This window comes from Melopsittacus undulatus, chromosome 17 (assembly GCF_012275295.1).
Source record: "Melopsittacus undulatus isolate bMelUnd1 chromosome 17, bMelUnd1.mat.Z, whole genome shotgun sequence".
In the NCBI taxonomy this organism is placed as follows: domain Eukaryota; kingdom Metazoa; phylum Chordata; class Aves; order Psittaciformes; family Psittaculidae; genus Melopsittacus; species Melopsittacus undulatus.
The window spans coordinates 709,686-730,320 of NC_047543.1; the positions used below are offsets into that span (position 1 = coordinate 709,686).

At 48.4% G+C, this 20,635-nt stretch overlaps 1 protein-coding gene across 1 annotated transcript in view; it reads right to left on the reverse strand.

Moving 5' to 3' along the window:
- Nucleotides 1–20,635, reverse strand: part of SKAP1 (src kinase associated phosphoprotein 1) — a 130,010-nt gene that overhangs the window by 96,196 nt on the left and 13,179 nt on the right. Inside the window, exons 3-4 of the mRNA XM_005141888.3 lie at nucleotides 19,003–19,028; nucleotides 5,893–6,009 (exon numbers count right to left, since the gene is read on the reverse strand). Of these exons, the coding sequence (XP_005141945.2) occupies nucleotides 5,893–6,009; nucleotides 19,003–19,028 (143 nt within the window). The remainder of the gene's footprint in view (nucleotides 1–5,892; nucleotides 6,010–19,002; nucleotides 19,029–20,635) is intronic.

Here is a 20,635-nt window from a genome sequence, read left to right on the forward strand (position 1 = left end):
TTACATAGTGTTAAAGTTTGGGGGGATATTTGTCAGTGCTGGAGCTGATACAATCAGTCTGGAGGACCCTAGAACAAAGAGCAGTGGGTGAAGAGCATGTCACCTCCACACACATTCGTTTCCTTGATGAACAAGGAGCTATTAGTTGGCGAGAGAGCATTATCAGGGTGAAGGATGATGCCGATTGTTTCGGCTGCTCTTCCCGTGACACTGGATTAGAAGTCCCAGTGTTTGCTCAATGCCCCCCTGGCTCTGCCCCAGCACACACAGGTATGTGGCTGCACACTCCCAGCCACCCTTCACCATGGAGCACAAAGAGATCAATCCGGACACCCAATCTCCTTCAACTGCCGCATCTCTCCGAGGGTTAAACAATACAAGTTTACCTTGTTTTAAGCAGTAGTTCATCACCAGGAGAATTAAACAAAGCTACTCCTAAAACCCACATGTGCAGACACACACACAGAATGCCCCCATGCAGAATGACAGTGATGGAACGGCCAAGCGCAGCCTCTCTGCTTGAGTAAACCCACGGCAGGTACACCAGCCCCAGAGAGAAGCTTACTGAATACAGTTACACCTGACTCCTGCTATTTAAAGTAGAACTGGAAGAAGTTCCAAGACAAATTGAAGGAAAGAGGCTTTTCCTTCCCCTCCAGTTGTTCCTGAACGTGTTTCACTTTACAATTTATTATAAGCAGTCTTTAAATTAAATTCTTCAGGACAGTGGCTTTATTTTTGCACGTAGTGATTTTCACCAATGCATAACCTGAGTAATAATTTAATGCGTTCCCTGTGGCTCACGCTGAACCACACACTGAAGCACATGCTTAAGTCAGAATGAAGTCAGTAGTAGTTTAGTGTGTGTTAATGTATATACAGCAAAGGCTTTTATTGCTGTCCAGACCATTTCTCTCAGCTGGGAATTTGGTATTTCAGGACTTGTTCGTGTTTTGCGATTGATGCTGCAAGATACAGGTACAATTATTACTATTCCCATGAACAGCTCCAGCCAGACAATACCTGGAATGTGTTTGTGGGGTGAGGCTGTCTGCATTCGGGATAAGGGAGAAGGGCCCCAAGGCTCATGAGTACCAGGAGCATGGGGGAAGCACACGGCTCGGTTGCCTTTCTGGCCCACAGAGGAATGAACAGATGCTTACCCTGCTTTCAGACAAGTCTTGTTGCCATTCACTCAGAGGAAGAGCCTCCTTCACCTCCTCTGCTGACCTCAGTACACTCAAAGTCCTATCACCAAGAAAACAACCCCCAAATCTTTGCTCTAAACCCAATGTCTTTCAAGGGCACAATCTAGAGCACCTCTTCCCTGTGTTCCTGCTGAAGCAAACACACAGAACCCATCAAATATTCCACCTTATATTCTATCTTATTCTTATCTACATATTTGGACAAAATGTCACCCTAGATTTGCTGTACCCCATCACTACCGGTGCCAACCACGCTCAGCCCCAGCCTTCTGCAAAGGCAAAACCCCATTTCCCAAGTCTAGATCAGGTCCTGGGCATCAGATGCGAGGGTCTGGGCATCCTCAGGCTGCTTCTACACAGCCACAGGGCACCAAAGCTGGCACCTCTGCTGCCAGGCTGCCCAATCCCTCTGCTGGGGAGAATATGGAGACACAAAGCGTTAATGCCTTGGATTTGCATCCTCATGAATAAAAAGGCCTTGAGGAGGCAGGTACCCAAGTTATCCCAGTCCTGTCCCGTCCCCCCACAACTGTAACTTGGCACATGGGTAATTCAGGTGTGTTTGGCATGGGGAATATGGAATGCACCACGAGAGGAAGCTCCATCCCTCTGACATCCCTCCTGGCAGCCACCACCCGGGTCCACACACCCAACAGCATCAGCTCAAAGGCACCAGTGCTCCTGCTGGAATGATGCACGTGCCGAGGGCATCCCTCTGCTGCAATTCATCTGACGCTGGGATCATAAGGCACCATTCCCTGTTTCCATGCAAAGTTGCTATTAAGCTGCTTCCTAGAATAAACCCCAAATAACACCTTGTCGTTAAAGACTGTCCTCTAGGTATGGAAAACAAATCTCTTCATCTGATCCTGCACTTCCAAAGCAATACACAGGAACTTTAATTATGCTTTTCCCTGTCGGCAAGCAGCAGCACTGGCAGCTTTGTGCTTTAGAAGAGCTGCATTAATAAGTTATCGGCATTTCAGTGACTTGGAAGTGATTTCAATTATAAATCCTGTGTGGGGCCCCAGTGAGCTGCTGAGGTTTTACCAGCTCCTGTGAGCAGGAAATGACTCGAGCAGCTTCAAAGCCCAACCAAAGAGCCCCATGGTTGGGCAGGAACCTGTTTCCAAACCAGCAACCCAAGCAGGTGACACCCAAAACCCCACTCACAAACACGTTATTCAGTGTAAAAGCAGCGCCTGAATCCTGAGGCTGAGAGTCCCCAGCTGCAAATAACCAGCACAAAGTGATCAGAGCATCACAGCATCCTTCGGGTTGGACCTTCAAAGCTCATTCCCTCTGCAGTGAGCAGGGACATCTTCAACTCCACCATGCTGCTCAGAACCACATCCAGCCTGGCCTGCAGGAGCTCCAGGGATGGGACATCCACCACCTCTCTGGGCAATCTGTGCCAGTGTTTTACCCCTCTTTTACTTTAAACCCATCACTGCTTGTCCTATCAAACCAGCCCTGCTAAAAGTCTCTCCCCATCTTTCTTATAGGCCCTTTTAAGAACTGAAAGCCCCAATAAGGTCTCCCTGGAGTCTTCTCCAGCTGAACAACCCCAACTCTCTCAGCCTTTCCTCACCGGAGCACTGCTCCATCCCTCGGATCACTTCTGTGGCCCTTCCCTGGACCCTTTCCAACAGGTCCGTATCTTTCCTGCACTGAGGAAGTGCTTCATCATCCAACTGAGATGTGGGAGCTTAAGGCATAGGCTGGACCCAAACATTGCGGGGCCCAATCTGGTCCTTGTCAGGATTACATCCCAAAAAGAGCACTAAGGAGTGTCCTGCCTGGTGATTCCTAAGGAAACCTCTGGTCCTCCCCTCCATCACTGCTGATGTCTTATGTTTCAATACCTTATAAAGAAGAACTGCCTTTTTGGGATGCAGGGAAAGATAAGGGAGGGAGATAAGATGAAGATGCTCCTCCATAGGCACCCTTAGCACATGAACACCCTCTCAAACCAACTTCCAAACGTCTCCAGCTTGAGGAAAAACGACTTGGAGCTCAAAATGGGCACTCATGGAACTGGGGGCTGGCTTGGATGCCCTTGGGAGCAGCATCGGCATTCCTGGCTGCTGGAAGCTGTGGCCACAAATGGGGATTTCTGCCTCAATTACTCACACTACCATTTGCTGCGGCTCTGAAATCCCAAATGGGAACAGGGGACCCGCTTTGGGTTGGGTTTTCTGTTGCTCTGTTTGCTCCCAATGCAAGCTGAAGGTCTCAGAAGCATTCCTCTCACCATTGCTTGTTCCCTACACAGGTCTGAGCTCTCCAGTGTAATACATACATCTCCTTCTGGCAGCCTGCAACCAACCCACTCTTCCTCCTCTGCACCCCTAACAAATAACCCTGACTACCAAGCTAAATGCTAAATCAAAGCACAGAGCCCTGGATCTCGGAGGGAGGCTGATTTCTGTACAGGATGTCACCATAAAGAGAAAACATGTTTTCTTATCCATGGATTTGGGCCAGTTCTCCCCCCTCAGCAAAGCTCACACGGAGCTGGTCAAACCTGCTCAAAGCCTAAGGAGAAATAAGTGATCTGTGGTTTAACATCTCTCATTTAGGTGATGCCCGAGATCAGAAAGGAAACGAGCCAGGAGAAACCTTTGATGGCATCACACTTGTCACAGACCCGGTCCTTGAATGTCTCCTCCTGTTTCATAGAGTTTTCAACTACCTCAACAGCACGTTTATAATAATGTGGTCAAAAGCAACAAAAGACATTTCTGGACCTCAGGGAGGCAGAATAATTGCTTCTAATGGTATTTGAAAGGAAAAATGTAAAGCTTTCAACGCCAGTGTAAGAGGCATTTCCCCTCATCCGCAGGCATTCAGGGCCCGATCCATACACATTAGAGAACCTGGAGCTATTCAGCATCTCTGAAACAGGTTCTTGCTGCTTTTTACTTCATGCAATTTGTCCTCACTCCTGAAACAGCATTTGGGCAAGTGGCTCCTTCACCCCCCCTGGGGCAGCGGCCACCACCCTGTCCTTGGGGTAGGAGAGCAGGTTCCCTGGTTTGGGGTGGAAAGCAGGATCTGCTCCTGCACCGGCACAAGGGTTTCCCTCGCGCTCCCGAGGCTCCCACAGCGGGAAGAAGGGATCCGGAGGAACCCTCGGGTTGGAGATCGGGTGGGTTTTGGGGTCGGTTTTAGGGGGGGTCTTTGGTTCTTGGTTCACGGGAAGCGGAAGGAGCCCACGCGGGTCCGCGCACGGTGCAGTACCGCTCTGCGCCACACGGGGGCGCTGCAGAACTCCGCTGCCGCCGCCGCGCCCCGGTTGCGGAGCCGGCCTCCCCCCCTCCCCGGCGGTGTGACCCCCCCTGCATCCTTCAGCATCACTCCAGCGGTGTGACCCCCCCCGTATCCTTTAGCATCATTCCAGTGGTGTGACCCCCCCTGCATCCTTCAGCATCACTCCAGCAGTGTGACCCCCCCTGCATCCTTCAGCATCACTCCAGCAGTGTGACCCCCCCCCCCAAGCACCCTGAGCACCCACCCACACAGCACAGCACACATCCTGCCCAATTAGTGCCCACCTGCACCACATGTTCTGCAGGACCACTCACAGCCCCAGGGACCCTGCACATCCACCTTGCGTAATGGACCAAGAAAGAACGCAGTGCACCTTGGAAGAGGACACATCCATCCCATACTGGGTACAGGGTGGCTGGAGCATCATGGACCAGACAAGAAACTTGCAGAAGAAGTTTACAGGCTTCTCCCCTGGAGCCAGCATCTTGCTTCTGAAGAGCTATGGATAAAGCTCACGTTGGTGCTTTATTGTTTCCCTACCCATTTTCTATGTATTCGGAGGCCAAACATGAGCAAAAGGAGCCTTCTCCAGAACACATTCCTGTCACTGGGAATTACGTTCCCTTCCATATGCTAACCTCTGCAACAGAAAACATATTGTTGCTGAAGCTGTTGGGACACAGCAGCACAGTCAAGAGCCAGAAACGGGGCAGAAGCCACAGTGGTCCTCACCCCCTTCACCTCCACATGGACCCAGGCTCAGCATCCCTCCAGCAAGGGGTAAGATGCTCTGCCATGATCACAGAAGCCCCACTTCAAGCCATATTTAGTAGTGCTAAACACTAAGAGGTGCAAGTCCCACCCCTCAGGATGGTTTGGGATCCATCTTCAGTAACACTAAATGAACAAACACCAGCAAACCCAGTGATTCACCAGTTTAAAAGACAAAGGCTTCAAGCTGTCTGAGTCCATTACATGGGAAGGGTCTCCTAAGAAATACTTATCATTCTAACAGTACTTAGTGGTTCCACGGTGCCTCCCAGCACTGTACAAACATTAGCTTCTTAATCACTCATTAGGGACGATCCTATAGAGCTGGGCCATGCCTCATTGAGTAAAGTCATCCCCAACCCGCTCAGTTCCTCTTGCTTCCTCCAGAGACAGCTCTGGAGAAGCTCAGAGCCTGCTCCAAGTGCACAGTGGTGGCATTCCCTGCCTCCAATCCCAAACAGAACAAGCAACTCCAGTTTGCAGCAAGATGTTCAACAACTACATTCAACTTCAATCCTAAACAATAAAAGCCCCAAACTCACAAACCCAACTCCTGCATGATGACAACAAGGAAATGAGACCAGATGACATTTCATGTTATCTCTTCACTCAAGGACTTCAAACAGCACCAGGGACTTACCTTCATCCTGGAAGTCCGATGGAAGTGAAGCATCAGACGCCATGGAAGGGGCAAAAGCCCAGCTCTGGTTTTCATCAGAACTGTCCTGTCCAAAGCCAGCATCACACTGATCCTCTCCTGGAAAGGGAAGGAGAGCCTGAGTTCAGTGGACTCATTCCTCACCCCAAACCCTCCTGCCCACCCTGTCACACAGATTCCCTCCTGGTTCCCACTGAGCTCCTCTACAAAACCCAAACCCACGTTTATGTGCTTAAGGCCACATTCACCATTTAGGGCCATGGTGGGATAGTCCTGACGCAAGAAGACTCATGCTGGATGTGTGCAGACTTCCTACCCGGAAGGTGTACAAGGAGGAGGCTGGAAATACCGGCCTTGAGGCCAAACTACCAGAGCAAGGTCCAATTCTGTTCTTGCCCTCAGTACAGGAGCTCTGCATAACTGAATAACCCATCTGTAAAATGAAGGACTATGCTACCTGCTTCACTAGAATGAACTCATCCTATGTTGTAGGAATGAGCTTTGAGATCCTTCCTTGAGGAACAGTAGGGAAAGAAAGGTTGACTCCCTATGACAAGCAGTCACATATGTTTGAGTGTGGAAGCAGGAGCTATTCCCTCCCCATCCTTGATGTTACATTGAATTTTTGCTAGGGAATTTGCTCCTGATAATGGGATTTTACACAGAAGGCACCTAGAGACTACAGTGACAGATGCTAATATCAAGGTTGAATATGGAGTGCAGCTAGCCTACCTGTAGAAGAAACTACTCCTCACCCCAAACAAAGCCAAAGGTCTTTCAAGCTTTTACCCTCCATTTCCTGAATACACACAGCCCAGAGTGCTGATAACAGAGCTGAAGACAGCTGCTCACTCATTCAACACCCAACAAACAGCAAGAAAGGTGAGTTTTCAGCTGATGTTAATTGCGCTCAAGCACTAAAGCCAAGTTTTATCTGGGCAAACAGAGGAGCTGTGCCCCACAGTTTCAATGAACCACTGATGAAAGGGTACCAAGGCCTGGAGCAGAGGCTTACAATGCTCTTCCTCACACCTGGAAACACAGCGGAGATGCTGTTAAGCCTCCAGCTGCACAAAGATGCGACACCGTATTTGGGATGGGGTTTACTTCCAGCAATCCCAGTTGGAGTCCCCCCTCACTTGCTCTTGAGTGGGAAGCTCTCGGAGACCCCCAGGCTCCTGCATTCAAGGGCACGGGTTCAGTTCTCAATCCTTCCCCAAAGGGAGCAATAGGGCTGTGAAGAGCATCTCACTCCCATCACAGCGGGTGCCACACACAAAGCTCTTGGAAAAACTGATTGGAGATTTGGCTTTGAGCTTAACCAAAGGCCTATGGGGGGCAATGACAGAACAGAGGGGTCTCTGGCAGTCCACCCTTTAGACCATTACAACTGGAAGTAATCCAGTCTTTTCCCAGCTCTGCTTGCGTCCAGCAGCCATCCCAACACACAGTGCGGAACATCGGATTCTGGGAAAATAGGGAATTCAGAAATGACCCTTTTGGGAAGGTGCATCGCTCTGCATTGCTAATCCAGCAGTGGTCCCTGGCCCAAACAGGCAGCCTGTGATCCTTCTGCAGAATCAGACCTCCGCAGACAGGGTACTGCAGACGATGGAAGGCTAATGGAAGCCTTCCATCCATTACAGCACGATCCTCTGCTCCAGCAGACTGGGATCCATGCATGTGCCTCCACAAGGAACACAACAATCAGGGGTTAAAAAGCAGAGACTGAAATCCCTGCTCCAGCCATGGGAAGCGGAGCGCAGCCGGGAGCGCATCCCTGACCTTGGAGCAGCCATTGCAGAGCTTTGCTCAGCTGCCTGTGACAAGGAGATGCTTCTTCCCTGCTTTACTGTTGGGCTTTTTCGCTCCTCAAATCAAAAGGCTCTAAAAAGCCTCTCTAAAAAGCTCCTCCCCAACAGCAAGTGGGCAGCATAGGAGAAGCCAACGTTCATTGCAGCAAGGAGCCTTCCCTTGTGCCGTGCTCTGCTCTCTGCACTTCGGCTCCTTTCAACCCAAAACGCAGTGTTTTCCAGCACAGCCATGGGTTACAGGTGTCCCTGGAATGAGGTGCAGGTGCAGGATCATTGCAGGAATGGGTAAACTGCTCCTGTTTCCAGCTAGCAGCTCCCACGTGTGCCTGCACTAAGCTATTTGGAACAAGAACAAGGACCCAACCGAGGAAGTTACCTGCAAGAATAAGTCAGTGCCTTTCTACAGTGACTTATGGAACAGGGGAAGCTGGTGCAGACATCAGCCACAGGTCTCTGCTTTGGTGGATGGTGCATGAAATAGCACACAGGGGATGCTCTCACTCCTACTTGCTGTCCCTACACAGTAGAAACTCGGCCTATATGTCCGTCACACACCCAGGCTGCAAGATGCACATACATGCATCATACCAAGCAGGCTGGACTCTGCTGCAACACAAATGAATACAACCAAAAGCACTTTGGTTGGTTCAACATGAGGGATATCCTCAAAAACCACCTCTAGTTTTAGTAACCGAACAGAAAAAGAGACCAACAAAAGCTCTGCAGACAATAGCTCCTTATAACAAATCCTATTGCCTTCCCACTTGGGTTTGCATTACGAGGACTTGTTGTGCTTTAATCCGCTTCTCCATAAAGTTTATGGAGCAGCAACAGTTGAGGCCAAGCAAAATAAACAACCAACAACTTGTCAGGGGCCAAGCCATTGTTCTGAATGAAGCAAAAACTCATTAGCTTTTAATGAAAACACAGGGAATAAAAAGCAAATAGCAGAGAACCCCAGCAAATAACTACCCTGCACCTGACACGATGCTGCGCTCGCTTCCCACTCCCATCCGCAGCAACATCCCCAACTTAGCACTCTTTGGAGCATGAGCAAAAAGCAGGATTGACTCAAAGGGAAAGAGCAAGAGGTTTCTGGGGCTTACACCTCATCCCGGGGATCTCCAGGCATGGTTTGGCTACCCCCAAGTGTGCCAACACTCCACTCGCTTCATGATAGTTGTGGCATAGGGGGAAAGAAGATGAAATTATGGCAGCTTTTAGCCGGCTGATGTATTGTGGAGAAACAGCTTCTTGCACAGCAGCAGAAAGAGGGGCTTGAAGGCATTTGGGGTAATTAATACAGATACCCTGCTTCTACATAGCAAACCTCAGAGGGGATGGATGGTGTCTGTGCTGTCCCCAGCATTAGAGGGGTGGCAGTTTAAAGCAGTGCCCTGGGACAACAATGGCAGGCAGGTGGCATCAGTTACACCAGGTCCCTGCAGGAGCCATGGACATCACTCAGACCTGGCTCTGGCAGAACCCCTGCATTGGAGAAGAACACAGTGACCAAGAGGAAAATGAGAACCTAATGAAGCATTCATGAGGCTGCATCCAAGCAGCACAAGGAGGACCTGCAGTAGAAGGAGTCACTGTCATCAAGGAACACACAGTTGCTTCCTTTGCCACAACCTTGAAAGCACAAAGTGCTCCCTGCAAGGAGCAGAATAACCTAAACCTTTCCTTCCTATTTGCTCTGGGGCTGGCAGTGCTGCAATGTAAAAGCAAGAGCCCCATCTCTGCCCTGGCATCGCTGCAGGATCCGGCAAATACCAGGACTTAGGGTAAAGGACAGAAAAACCTCAGTTCAGGTTCTGGGTGCAGTGCCAGAACGTGCCTCCATGCCCACCTCTTCTTGTGCAGGAGAGGAGCAGTGACTCTATGTAAGACTAAAACCTCTTGTTGAAACCCCAAAACCCAAGTTCTTCCCCAGGACAAGAACTGCCAAAGCAGTTCCCTATCTTTAAGCTGCAGTTTGCCTCTCCTGGGGGGGAAGCCGGATTAATGCATCCTGGCACACACAGGAAGAGAAACAATCCAAATAGGTGAAAGGGTTTTGTAGCAGGACAACAATCATCTCCAGTAGCTTGTTAAGGGAACTGCAGTTAAGCTTTATGTTGCATTCAGTGAAGGCCTTTATCTGGTACCCTGAGTTTCATTAAGCATCTTTTTAAAGCATAAGAAAAATCAATACCAAGCGAGTTCCATTTACACTTTTATGATAAGCTTGTTCATGCCAAAGCGGAAGTAAAATCCCCAACTCGAGTTAATATTCAGGGAAACGAAGTTCCTGCTTTAAAGTAATGACTCCTCAGCATCATGCTACAAATAAAGGTCTCTGATCCAAATCCCATCTGCCTTCATGCTCGACAATGTTAATATCCCTACATTTGCAGGGACTAATTTAGAAGTAATGCATTTCCCAAAGCAGAGCTGTAAAAGTATTATCAATACTATGGTTTAATATCCCTCACTACAATCACTTGCTGAAATTATGGAGAATCACATGGAAACACATCAACAGAGACGCACCCACACAGTAAGTACTGCTCACTTGTAAATAGATTATAGTTTAGCCTTTGTAATGTAGTTACAGCTCTGTCAACGTTGCCATTATAAATTATATACCTTTTTAAACACATTTATGTGCTAGGAAATGTCTGATGTTTCTTTTTTGAACGCTTTAAAGGCTTCGCTGGCTCCTAAGCACCCATTTGGCTCTGTGTGGTTAGTCCTTGGGATTAATACGTGATAGAGCTGAGGTTTTGGGGGATGCGGATGTTCTGCACCTCCTTCATTCAGACTTGTAGCGCCAGGGCCCAGATAACATTCTATCTGCTTGAAAATCCCATGTTTCCTATTGCACATCACTATGTACACATACACATCCATCCCAGGCTGTACCAATAACAATACCAACAAACTACATGAGAAATTCCTATATCTACAGATCTCAGGGTGGTTTCCCCCCATAGTAACTATCTTCTTGGCTGCGGAGACCACGCACAGGAGGAATAACTTTGTCCCTGGCTCTCGAGGCAGACAAGGCCATGGTGAGAGCAGGACCCATCTCTGCTTAGGCTGTGTTTTACCAGCAGGACAGCTCTGCCCCACGGCAGTGGGGTCAGCAGCAATGCAAGGGACCTCCTTGTGCACAGGAGGAGCCGATCCATCACTGGGTTAGAAACATCGACCCGAACAGGTCTTGGCTGCCTGACAAGTGAATCCGGTCCAAGCCTGATCTTGTTCACTCAGTAGCCAGGGTTTCTTCACTAATTACATGGAGTAAAGCAAATTAATAGGCCACTAAAGCTGCCCCTTCTGTTAAAGGAGGAAGCGGGTTGCGGGTGCAGTGAGCGCCGGTGCCCAGCAGGTCGGGCTGCAGCTGCGGCATCAGCCCGTGATGGGCCACAGACATCCCGGGAATTCATCAGGCAGGAGCTGGATAACACAAGAGCAGCCTTCCTGAAGCGTGTAGACGGGAAAACAGCAGCTTTCTGGGGTGAAAAACCTCCTTTTGTAGCGGAAACAAAAATCATTATTCAACTGAAAGCCCCACAACGGGTCCAAAGAGAGAAATATTTTGTGACACTGAAGGGAATTCAGGTTTTGCAGCTCTCAGCTTCCAAAGGAGGATGAGATGCTCCAAACAGACTGGGGTTAAATTGTTTTCTCTCCCTGCCACATGGCAAAGAAACTGCATGATCATACAACCCTGGAAGCAATCCATCCCTAGACATCCATCCAACGGGCAGATATGGAAACGGAGCTCTTCCCACAGGGGTTATTTCTAAGAGGAACACCAACAGAAAGCCTGAGTCCTGCTCCCAAGCCAGGAGGCAGCCCCATGAGCAGCATTCCATAAGTTTCCATAACTTTGGCAGGGCTGCTTGAAGACAGCCGAGCTTCTCATGAAGCCAAATAGCTGATGAGGCTTGGGGGGGGGGGGAGGAATTAGATACCCCCCAGACCCTTGAAGACAAGAAGCTGCTGAGCATCTCCTCTCCCATGACTCTGTTTTCTCATCCCCTGCCAGCCCCTGTGTCATTCCCCAGCTGAGCTCCCCTTTTCCCCCTGCCTCCCTCCCCTTCCCACTTCCTCCCTCCAGCTCCTCTCTTGCAATCCTTGGCACATTCTGCCTCTCAAGTGGGCAGCAGCTACAGGGAACAGCTGCCTGCCAGGGGAAGCACAGCACATTGCAGCCTGGCTGGGAACAAGCCTGAAACCCAGAGCAGCAGCAGATTCCCACGGGATGTAAACAAGTAAACAAGATTTATCCCTTCTTTTATGCCCCAGGAACACATCAGTGAAGCACAAAGCCCGGCCCAATGCGAGCAAAGTCAGCCTAAAGCTACCAATGCTTTGTGTTCCTGTCCAATAAGAAGTTATTCTTCATGAGCCTCTTTGAAGAGAGAAGGTCTTTGGTTAAAGGATGGGGATACTGAGGCAGAGGGAGGTGACAAAGCTGCGCTTTGGTTCACCTTCTAAAGCATCAGCTCTGCTAGAAGCACAGCACTGTGCCTGCAAAGCTTGTGCAGTCCAATAACTGACAAAGAGTTCTGCAAAGACAGCCTGGGATCTGAAAAAGACATCAGCATCATCAGTACCAAAAAGGAGACCACAAGCCAAAGGGGTTTGAGTAATGGCCATTGCAGTGTCAGTAGGTTCAGTGTACTTTCTTAGCCAAAACCCTTCCAAGCAAACAAGGGATAAACAGAACTAACCCATGAGGGAGCTGGAGCTTAGCAAGCACATTCCAATGACAAGACACAAGGAGGCTGTCTTGCCCGTATCTGCAGCATTCCACTGCTAAGAAAAAGTAAGTACAGGCAGTGAATGCAAAGGCAGGAGCACACGGCAGAGCAATAGGTGCTCCAGGGACTCAGGAAGATGCCCATTAGGCATTTATGATAATGCAAAGGATGATTTTACAGTGATGGTTCAGCATGGAGGCTGCCTGACGGGCAGGATTACTACTCTGGAGATGATTTGGATGGAGTTCCTGCTCTACAAACCAAAGCAGAGCAGAAGTCAATGTGGGGAGAGGGGGCAGAGAGATTCAAACCTCCTGATTTTGAACCAGCTGAAGGTTTGGAAGAGACAGGAGTTGGGATCCAGCCCTGCACTCCCAGCCCTGCTCCTGCTATGGGTGCAGAGGGCACCCAGTTCCCTGCTCCCCACAGAGGCTCAGTGGTACACAACAGGACTCCAAACCATCTTAACAGCCAAAATAGAGAGTTTGCACCATTTCTCCCTTTTTGTGGAGCAGGAGGGTCTATTACCCCTATGGGAAAGCTCAGGTGATGGCCTGGGTGAACACTCTCTTATGCTGGCCCCAGTGGGACAATTTCTTGCCTGTTCTCCTGCTCTGCACAGAGCAATGCTTGAGTTCTGAGCATCCCAGCACATTGCAATAACCTCTGAGATTTATTTACCCCAGCACATTCCTGCTACACAAACCAGTTCAGAAAACACAGAAGGGTCCCTCTCCAAAGCTGCAATCAGACCATTTAGACAATCTCATCATTAGAGTATGGATTGTAGTATATATATATAGATAGTATATCTATTTACAACCAAAGCAGGACCAATAGAACCAGTTAACGTTTAACTTGCTGGTGCTCCCCAAACTGCTGGACATTTGGCATTTGTACTGACTTGTTCATACCTTCTTTAGGGTGCAATGCTTTATTCTTCAATGTGCTCTGGAATTCCTTAGGGAGGGAAGCACAGGACACTGCCAAACGTGAACCAAGAGGCCAAGCTCTGCCCTAAGGTGTTACAGGTCAGATGGGGTTCAAAGGATGGTGGGTGACACAGTAACTGGAACACTTGGATAGATGAAGTATAGATGTCCAAGAGTAACCTACTAACCCAAACCAGGAAGTTACCCTCAAGTTTAAATCAAGGGTCTGGTTTAAAAAGAGCACAAAAACCACATTAACCTCATTCTTCTCAATAGAGGTCATGAAAGCTTTGACATAAACTGCAGCAGAGTACAACCAAACTGGAGCTGCTGTTACCTGCTCTTTAAATCCCGTTATAAACTGTGCAACTTCTTCATTTGTTCCAAGGAAAGATGATAACAGTAAACCTGATTTACTTCTAATCAAATGACATGTTGACTTTCGGAAGCTTTTCCCTTCTCCCCTCGTTTCACACAATGAACAGGACTCCCCCCAATAAAAGTGCCTATCATTTTCAAAGGTTTTTAAGAGATTTTAAAGCCTCATGATAATCCCAGACTGGTTTGGGATGGAAGGGACCTTAAAACTCCTCCAGCTCCAACGCCTGCCATGGGCAGGGACCCCTTCCACTGGAGCAGCTGCTCCAAGCCCCTGTGTCCAGCCTGGCCTTGAGCACTGCCAGGGATGGGGCAGCCACAGCTGCTCTGGGCACCCTGTGCCAGCGCCTCAGCACCCTCACAGGGAACAGCTTCTGCCTCAGAGCTCAGCTCAGTCTCCCTTCGGGCAGGTTCAAGCCATTCCCCTTGGCCTGTCCATACAACCCCTCTCCAGGTTTCCTGCAGCCCCTTTAGGCACTGGAAGGCTGCTATAAGGATTTCTGGTTTGAGCACTTGAAATGCAATAGAAACAGTTTCAAAGTCACACAGAACTTTGCATTTTTCTAGCTATACATGCACATAAAAATGCAGCTCCACCTCCATAGGGCCCTTCCCAGAGCACAGACGCCTGCCTCCTTCCTATGACATTTGTCCAAGCAGAGCAGCCTGTTCTCTCCTCTCATCATTACTTGCCTCCAGAATGGGCACAATACCTCCCGCAGCAGAATAATTCATAAGCCCATGTAAAAGCAAAGCTGTGCAGCTGCTCAGAGCCTGCACAACTCCAAAACAGGAGCGATTTCAACCCAAAAACCCCTGCCTCTGCACAGATTGCTTTGCCCAGAGTATAACACATGCACAGAGGCAAAGCAGTGCACGCTCGGAGCTGCAGGAAGCAAAGCTTCAGCGCTGATAAAGGGACCTGTCACAAGTGTTGATGTTAAAGCCTGGCTTTTGGAAGTTCAAGCACACATGCCTGCGTGTGGATGTTAGTTTTCATTAATAAGCTCTGCCCCACACACCATCCAAGCACAGCTTGGCCTGGAGAAGGCATGCTAACAAGAGTTGTTTTGTTTTCCCTTTGTCTCTCCATGTTATGACATCCCCAGGGTTGTAGCTGGCACTGGTGTTTAGAGAGCAGGGGAATTCCAGGCATGGTGAGAGAATAGATATTCTAACAGTACGTTACAAATATTGGCCATTGGATAGTCTTTTTCCCTGTGCGTTTTCCAACACATCATAAATCTAGAGGAGGTTTCTGTGTTTGAACCCTGCTCACCATGGAGCTGGAGCCTCTTGGCATGAACGTAAAGAGGGGCTTTTATAAATACAACTTAGGGACATCACTGTGCACTCCATTAATTCAGGAACACTCTGCCGCAGCTTCAAAGGGGATCTTTACAGTAAAGATGGTGTTTTTGCTGCTTTAATGATTTGCTACTTGTACTTGTCATAACTACACGAAGCAAATATGCAATGCCAGGGAGCAGCGGTTTAGGGAAGCTCGCGGTTCCGTCTCCCATCCAGCTCCGCTTCAGTTCAATTCAATAGATTTGAGGCTTTATGTAGAAAAGCTACTTCATAAATCTAACACTTGAGGCCTTTGTCTAATGCCAGTTAATGAAAGCAAGCTCCATGCATGCCTCGGATGTACACACACATACCTCAGGCACTGCTACAACATCCAACCCCAAGAATAACCAGTGACCCAGAAAGTCTCTGCATCCGAGCCAAAGCGAGTGGGGCTGATAGAGGTAAAATGATACACACTTCATCTAAATACTATATACACTGTAAGTGACCTACTAAGACTTTCCACACTGTTACTCACCTAATCCTCTTACAGACATGAAGGCTCCCAATTTTTAAGTCATGCTTAATCCTGGCTTATTCCTTACTGCATCTCCCTCCCTATATATCTACATTGCTCCCAACTTGAGGGAGGTGACATTTTTTGTGGTTAAGGCACAGAGATGGAAGAAGCAGTAGATCTTTGGATGTACCTGTAGATGTTCTGGTACCTTAAGTACATTTATTGAGTCTCAGTTTTCCCACATTTCATGAATTGGAAGAACCATCCTCACACTCTCACGTGTTCAGGTGACTTCTGAACATTTTAAGGGCCACAACTAGGCAGGAAATACACACAGCACTTCAGAGGAAACCATTTGGGATCAGCTTCGGATGGAAAACCAAAAGTTATGGTAAGCCCTATGAAAATAAATCTGGGTTTATTCATCTAGTTCGGGCTGGTTTCTTCAAAATCAGGTTAAAAGAGTCACTGCCTCCAACTGCATCCACAGTGAGTTCTTAAGCGTAAGTACGTATCAGTTAAGAGTAACCCTGAACAGCTTGGGGCTAGTAGGAGTCTACTAGTGGGTGAAACTACATAATCTTAAGGTCCTTTCCAACCCAAACCATTCTCTGTGCAGTGCTCTGCTAAGGGGACACCCACCAGAAGGAAGGCCCAGGTACCCCACAGGAGGATTGAGGGTTCCAGTTCTTTGCCTGCCCCAGGCTAGATGCCTTGGTGGAGGGGCAAAGCAGAACATTACTTGTGCTTTGAGTATCTCAAAACACTGTCTAGACATCAATGGTTTCATTTACCTCACTTCTACCAGTGACCATATCTTGTTAAGCTTGCCCATCTTTACATGTCTTTTGGGTTTGGGAATGGAGAAGCTGAAACACATTACTTCAGTGCAAAGTCCCATTCCAGCAAAGCCAAACTTCCAGCTCTTATTTAGCCACACATGCACCTTTTCCTTCTTTAATCCTTACTTCTGCATTGCTCCCTGTCCCTCCATTCTCTTCCCAAATACCCCTCTCTTCCCTCCTCCTGTTGGATTCCCTTGCAGTACCCCAGAACGGCCTCATGCTGCTCCCTCAGACCATTCCTTTCTTCTAAATCAAAGCTGTTGCAGAACATTTCCTCTGCACTGAATGATGAGAAGAGATGGAAACAGCAACAAGGAACCTGGGGGAGGGCTACAGCTGACCCAGGTCCTCTCCAGGGTTTCTTTGCCAACTCTTCTTAGCTCATTCTCCATAAAGGGGAGGTTGCTGCAAGACAGCAAGGGCAGGCACGCAGGAAATATATTAAGTGTATAAAATGCTTTACATAGGCAGTCAGCCCTCCTCCAAAAGGAAACATGAGTCACCCTGGGACTCTGTTCAAAGAGCACCTAAGGAACAAGGCAAAACTAACTTGCAGTTACATGCTACAGTCAACAACATCTCTCTTTAGATACATCTCTCTGAAACCACTCTTGTTTGCCTATGCTCCCATTTCGTATCAATCTCTGCTTGCTGGGAAGCAGCAAGGCCAATTCTATTCATTTCAGCCAATACTGGAAAGCAGCACGTTGGGATAGATGGATTTTGGTCTTCGGGGGGATTTCAGCACAGCACTGAGTTCAGGGAGCTCAGATGCGGTAACAACTTGTGCTCATCCCCTTTAGAATAGCTCTTTACTCAGTATTACAAACCTGCTTAGAAGAAAGCTTTTCCTTTGTCACATCAGCCTGTTACTTCAATAGCCAATTGATACCTGGATTTTGCACTTCTCTGATCAATATAAGGCACATGAGATTCATTTCCTTAAAATCAAGCCCCACATTGTAGTTCTGTGGCTCTTTCTCCATTCAGATGCAGCAGCCTCTCATCACCACCTCTCCTTTCTCCAGCAAGGGATCAGAAACTGGAGTTGAGGCCTCTAAGGTGATGTCCAAGCCCACGTTTTCACCCCCTGATTGCCCTGTTTCCATAGCATATTTTCTTCCCAATAGCATTAGTTGCCAAGAGGACCTGGGGACACATGGAGAGACACCTCCATCCCTGAAGACCCAAATACCTGCACAGTAATGCCTTGCAGAGATTTAAGCAAGCTGGGCACTTCATTTGCAAATCTATACACAGTTCTACAAACCAATCTTCCTAATATTACTCAGCCTTCCAAGTCTATCAAAGAAGAAAGACTTTCAAAAGAACAAAAGCATCCCTCCTCCACCCTTGAAATTGCATGAACTTTCAGAATTTAAAGCAAAAACCTCATTTTGAGCCCTTTTATGTGTTCTAATCCTCTCTCCCTTCTCTCATTCTGAACACAGCTGTCTGTTGTACTTTCTCAAATGATGCCAGATGCTGGGTTCATCAACCAAACGCATGAAAACAAAGGTTTGAAAGCAATTAGAAGCACCAAGGCTGCAGCGAGGCTCCTATTAAAACGTGATAACACTGTTCTAGTGGGAATTGCAATGCCGCTGCATTTCTGTGCTGCCAGCCAGCCAGGATGTGCTGGAAGTGCTCCCTGATCGAGGAGGTAACACACTGGAATTCCTTCCTGGAGTAAATGAAGGATTAGCTGAGTTGGAACACTCCCAAAGGGGTTGATTACAGCCCCAGCTCCCATCCTGTTGGAACATTGGCATCCTTCTACCCGCACTCACATACCACAACCATTGTGTAAGGAGAAAGGATGAAGCCACTGAACCACATCCTTGGCTGCAGCCTGGTTGTACCCAACACTCTGAACGATCCATCAGAGCTGAGCAACACCAATTCAATCGAGTCAAAGGAGCTCCAGGTCAGCTCCGAGCAAACACATAGCCATCCATTGTCCCTAACACACAGGAGAACCCAGTGACACAGCTTGTGACCTGCAGGCACCCTGGGAAGTTTAACTCATCACCCCCATTACTGTGGGAATGAAGATCAAAGTCACAATGGGAATATCCCAGCTTGTGAAGAGATGGTCACAGTCCTGAACCATTCGTCTACACCTGGAGGTGGATTCGGTTTCAAGTTCACATGAACATGAAGCAATGAGACTGAAGGAAACTCCCTGCAGGTTACCCAATCGTCTTTGTTCCCAAGTCAATGGCCCATGGGAATCTCCTGCCCTTTTGGAACATCAGGCCTTTGTCCCAGACATTGTGTTTGTGTCAGCACCACTCAGTTTTGTACTATTTGCTCTCAAAGGTAAGGGGAAATGAACTTGTGCTGCTCGGCAAGAATACTAACCCCAACTCCTGCTACAGCATCACCCCAGCTTTGCCCATTTCCAACCTCAAGAAATGCCACACACAGCTCTATATTCAGTTTAAGCTCTTCTCCTTAATGACTTTGCATAGGAAACACACACATGTCCAGCCCTTCCCTACTTCCCAAGCCCATAAGAGCTCATCCCTCTTTCCCCTGGCTTGTACTCACCTCGAGGCAGAAAGTCCAAGTGGTACCTACAAGATAAAAGAGAGGAAAAAAGACAGACATAAGCATACACGAGGCTCTCCATGCTTTGTTCCAGCCTGATGAACAGTGACAGATGGAGGATTCTGCCTGAAATGCTGCCAGGACCCCAGCAATGATCACCACGCATTGTGTGCAAGAAGCTCCAAGAGGAATTGTAAGTCCTAAAGATGTTTGTTGGGCCCTGGGACATCCTCTGCTCCCCAAGGAACCTCCATCGCATCTCTTCCTCTTAAGACATTCTAAAGGCTCCCAACTCCCTTCCATTAGAATGGGTCTCCTTCTCCAAATGCAAAGCTTTATATGACCTTTTGCTTTGAGCCTTAAAGACCTTTAAAGGTGCCTTCCAACCCAAACTACTCCATGATTCCATTCCATGACTCTTTCCTCAGCCTCATCTCACAGCTTCCCATCCAGCAGCAGCATGGCTGAGGGCAGTACACACCCTGCCCACTTCTGGCCATGCCAAAAAGAGAAGCCCTCCATAAGTTCTTCACCTCTAACACTTGGAGCTCCTCTTGGGTTGACATCTGAGTCATTCAAGAAGAGCACTGGTGAGGTTTGGAAAGAGATCAAGGACCAGGGATAAACCACAAAGTGACCCATTCACAAGCAAGATGTGTAACAAAGGGCTGGTCTATGGGCATTAGTGGCAAGAATCCAGTATGCAAAAAATCCAATCAATTCATTTCCTCATTAAAAGCTTTCATGAAGAACATGATTTACCACAAACATCGCAGCTCCTGACACAGATGGATGAGCAAACACCAACAGAATCCTGATGAAGGGCAGAACATTTGGCTTGGTTGCTTTGGACAAAAACCAGTCAGAAGACACTTCCCTAGGAGAACAGGCTCAGGGTAAATACCAGCTCTGTCACACGGGAAAGAGCCTCTCACTGGGCTTTGGGATGCTGCTTCCTCAGGGATTGTAGTGACAGGACAAGGGGTGATGGGTTCAATCTGAACCAGGGGAAGTTCAGGTTGGAGATAAGGAAGAAGTTCCTTACTACAAGGGTGGTGAGGCACTGGCATAGGTTATCCAAAGAAGCAGTAAATGCTCTATCCCTGGCAGTGCTCAAGGCCAGGGTGGACAGAGCCCAGGGTGACATGGTCTAGTGTGAGGCATCCCTGCCAATGGCAGGGGGTTGGAACTGGATGATCTCAAGGCCCTTTCCAACCCAAACCATTCTAGGATTCTACAGTATTGAGCAGTGGACCCCTGTTTTTACAAGCAGCTCTTTCCTATCCATCCTACAGCAGCTACACCTCCCTCAAGCTTAGAGAAGTGACACCACCTACCCAAGGTCAGGGCAACCCAACAGCATCTCCATCCTTTTGCCTCCAAACCCCATTAACAACCACTCAACGTTCACTTGGAGATTTCAACCATTAGTCAATAGGATTCAAGGCATCTCTCCCCCCGATTCATGCTCTACAAGAGGCACCCACCATTCCTTGACCCCCCCGGATCCAGCATTCCCAAGAGTTCCAATACTTTTGTCTCCTCACCAGACAATGGCTGCGAGACAAGGACAGCAAAATCACTTCTTCTTTGTGAACTTTTGTCTCTTGTGCTTGAGAGACTGTCCTAATCT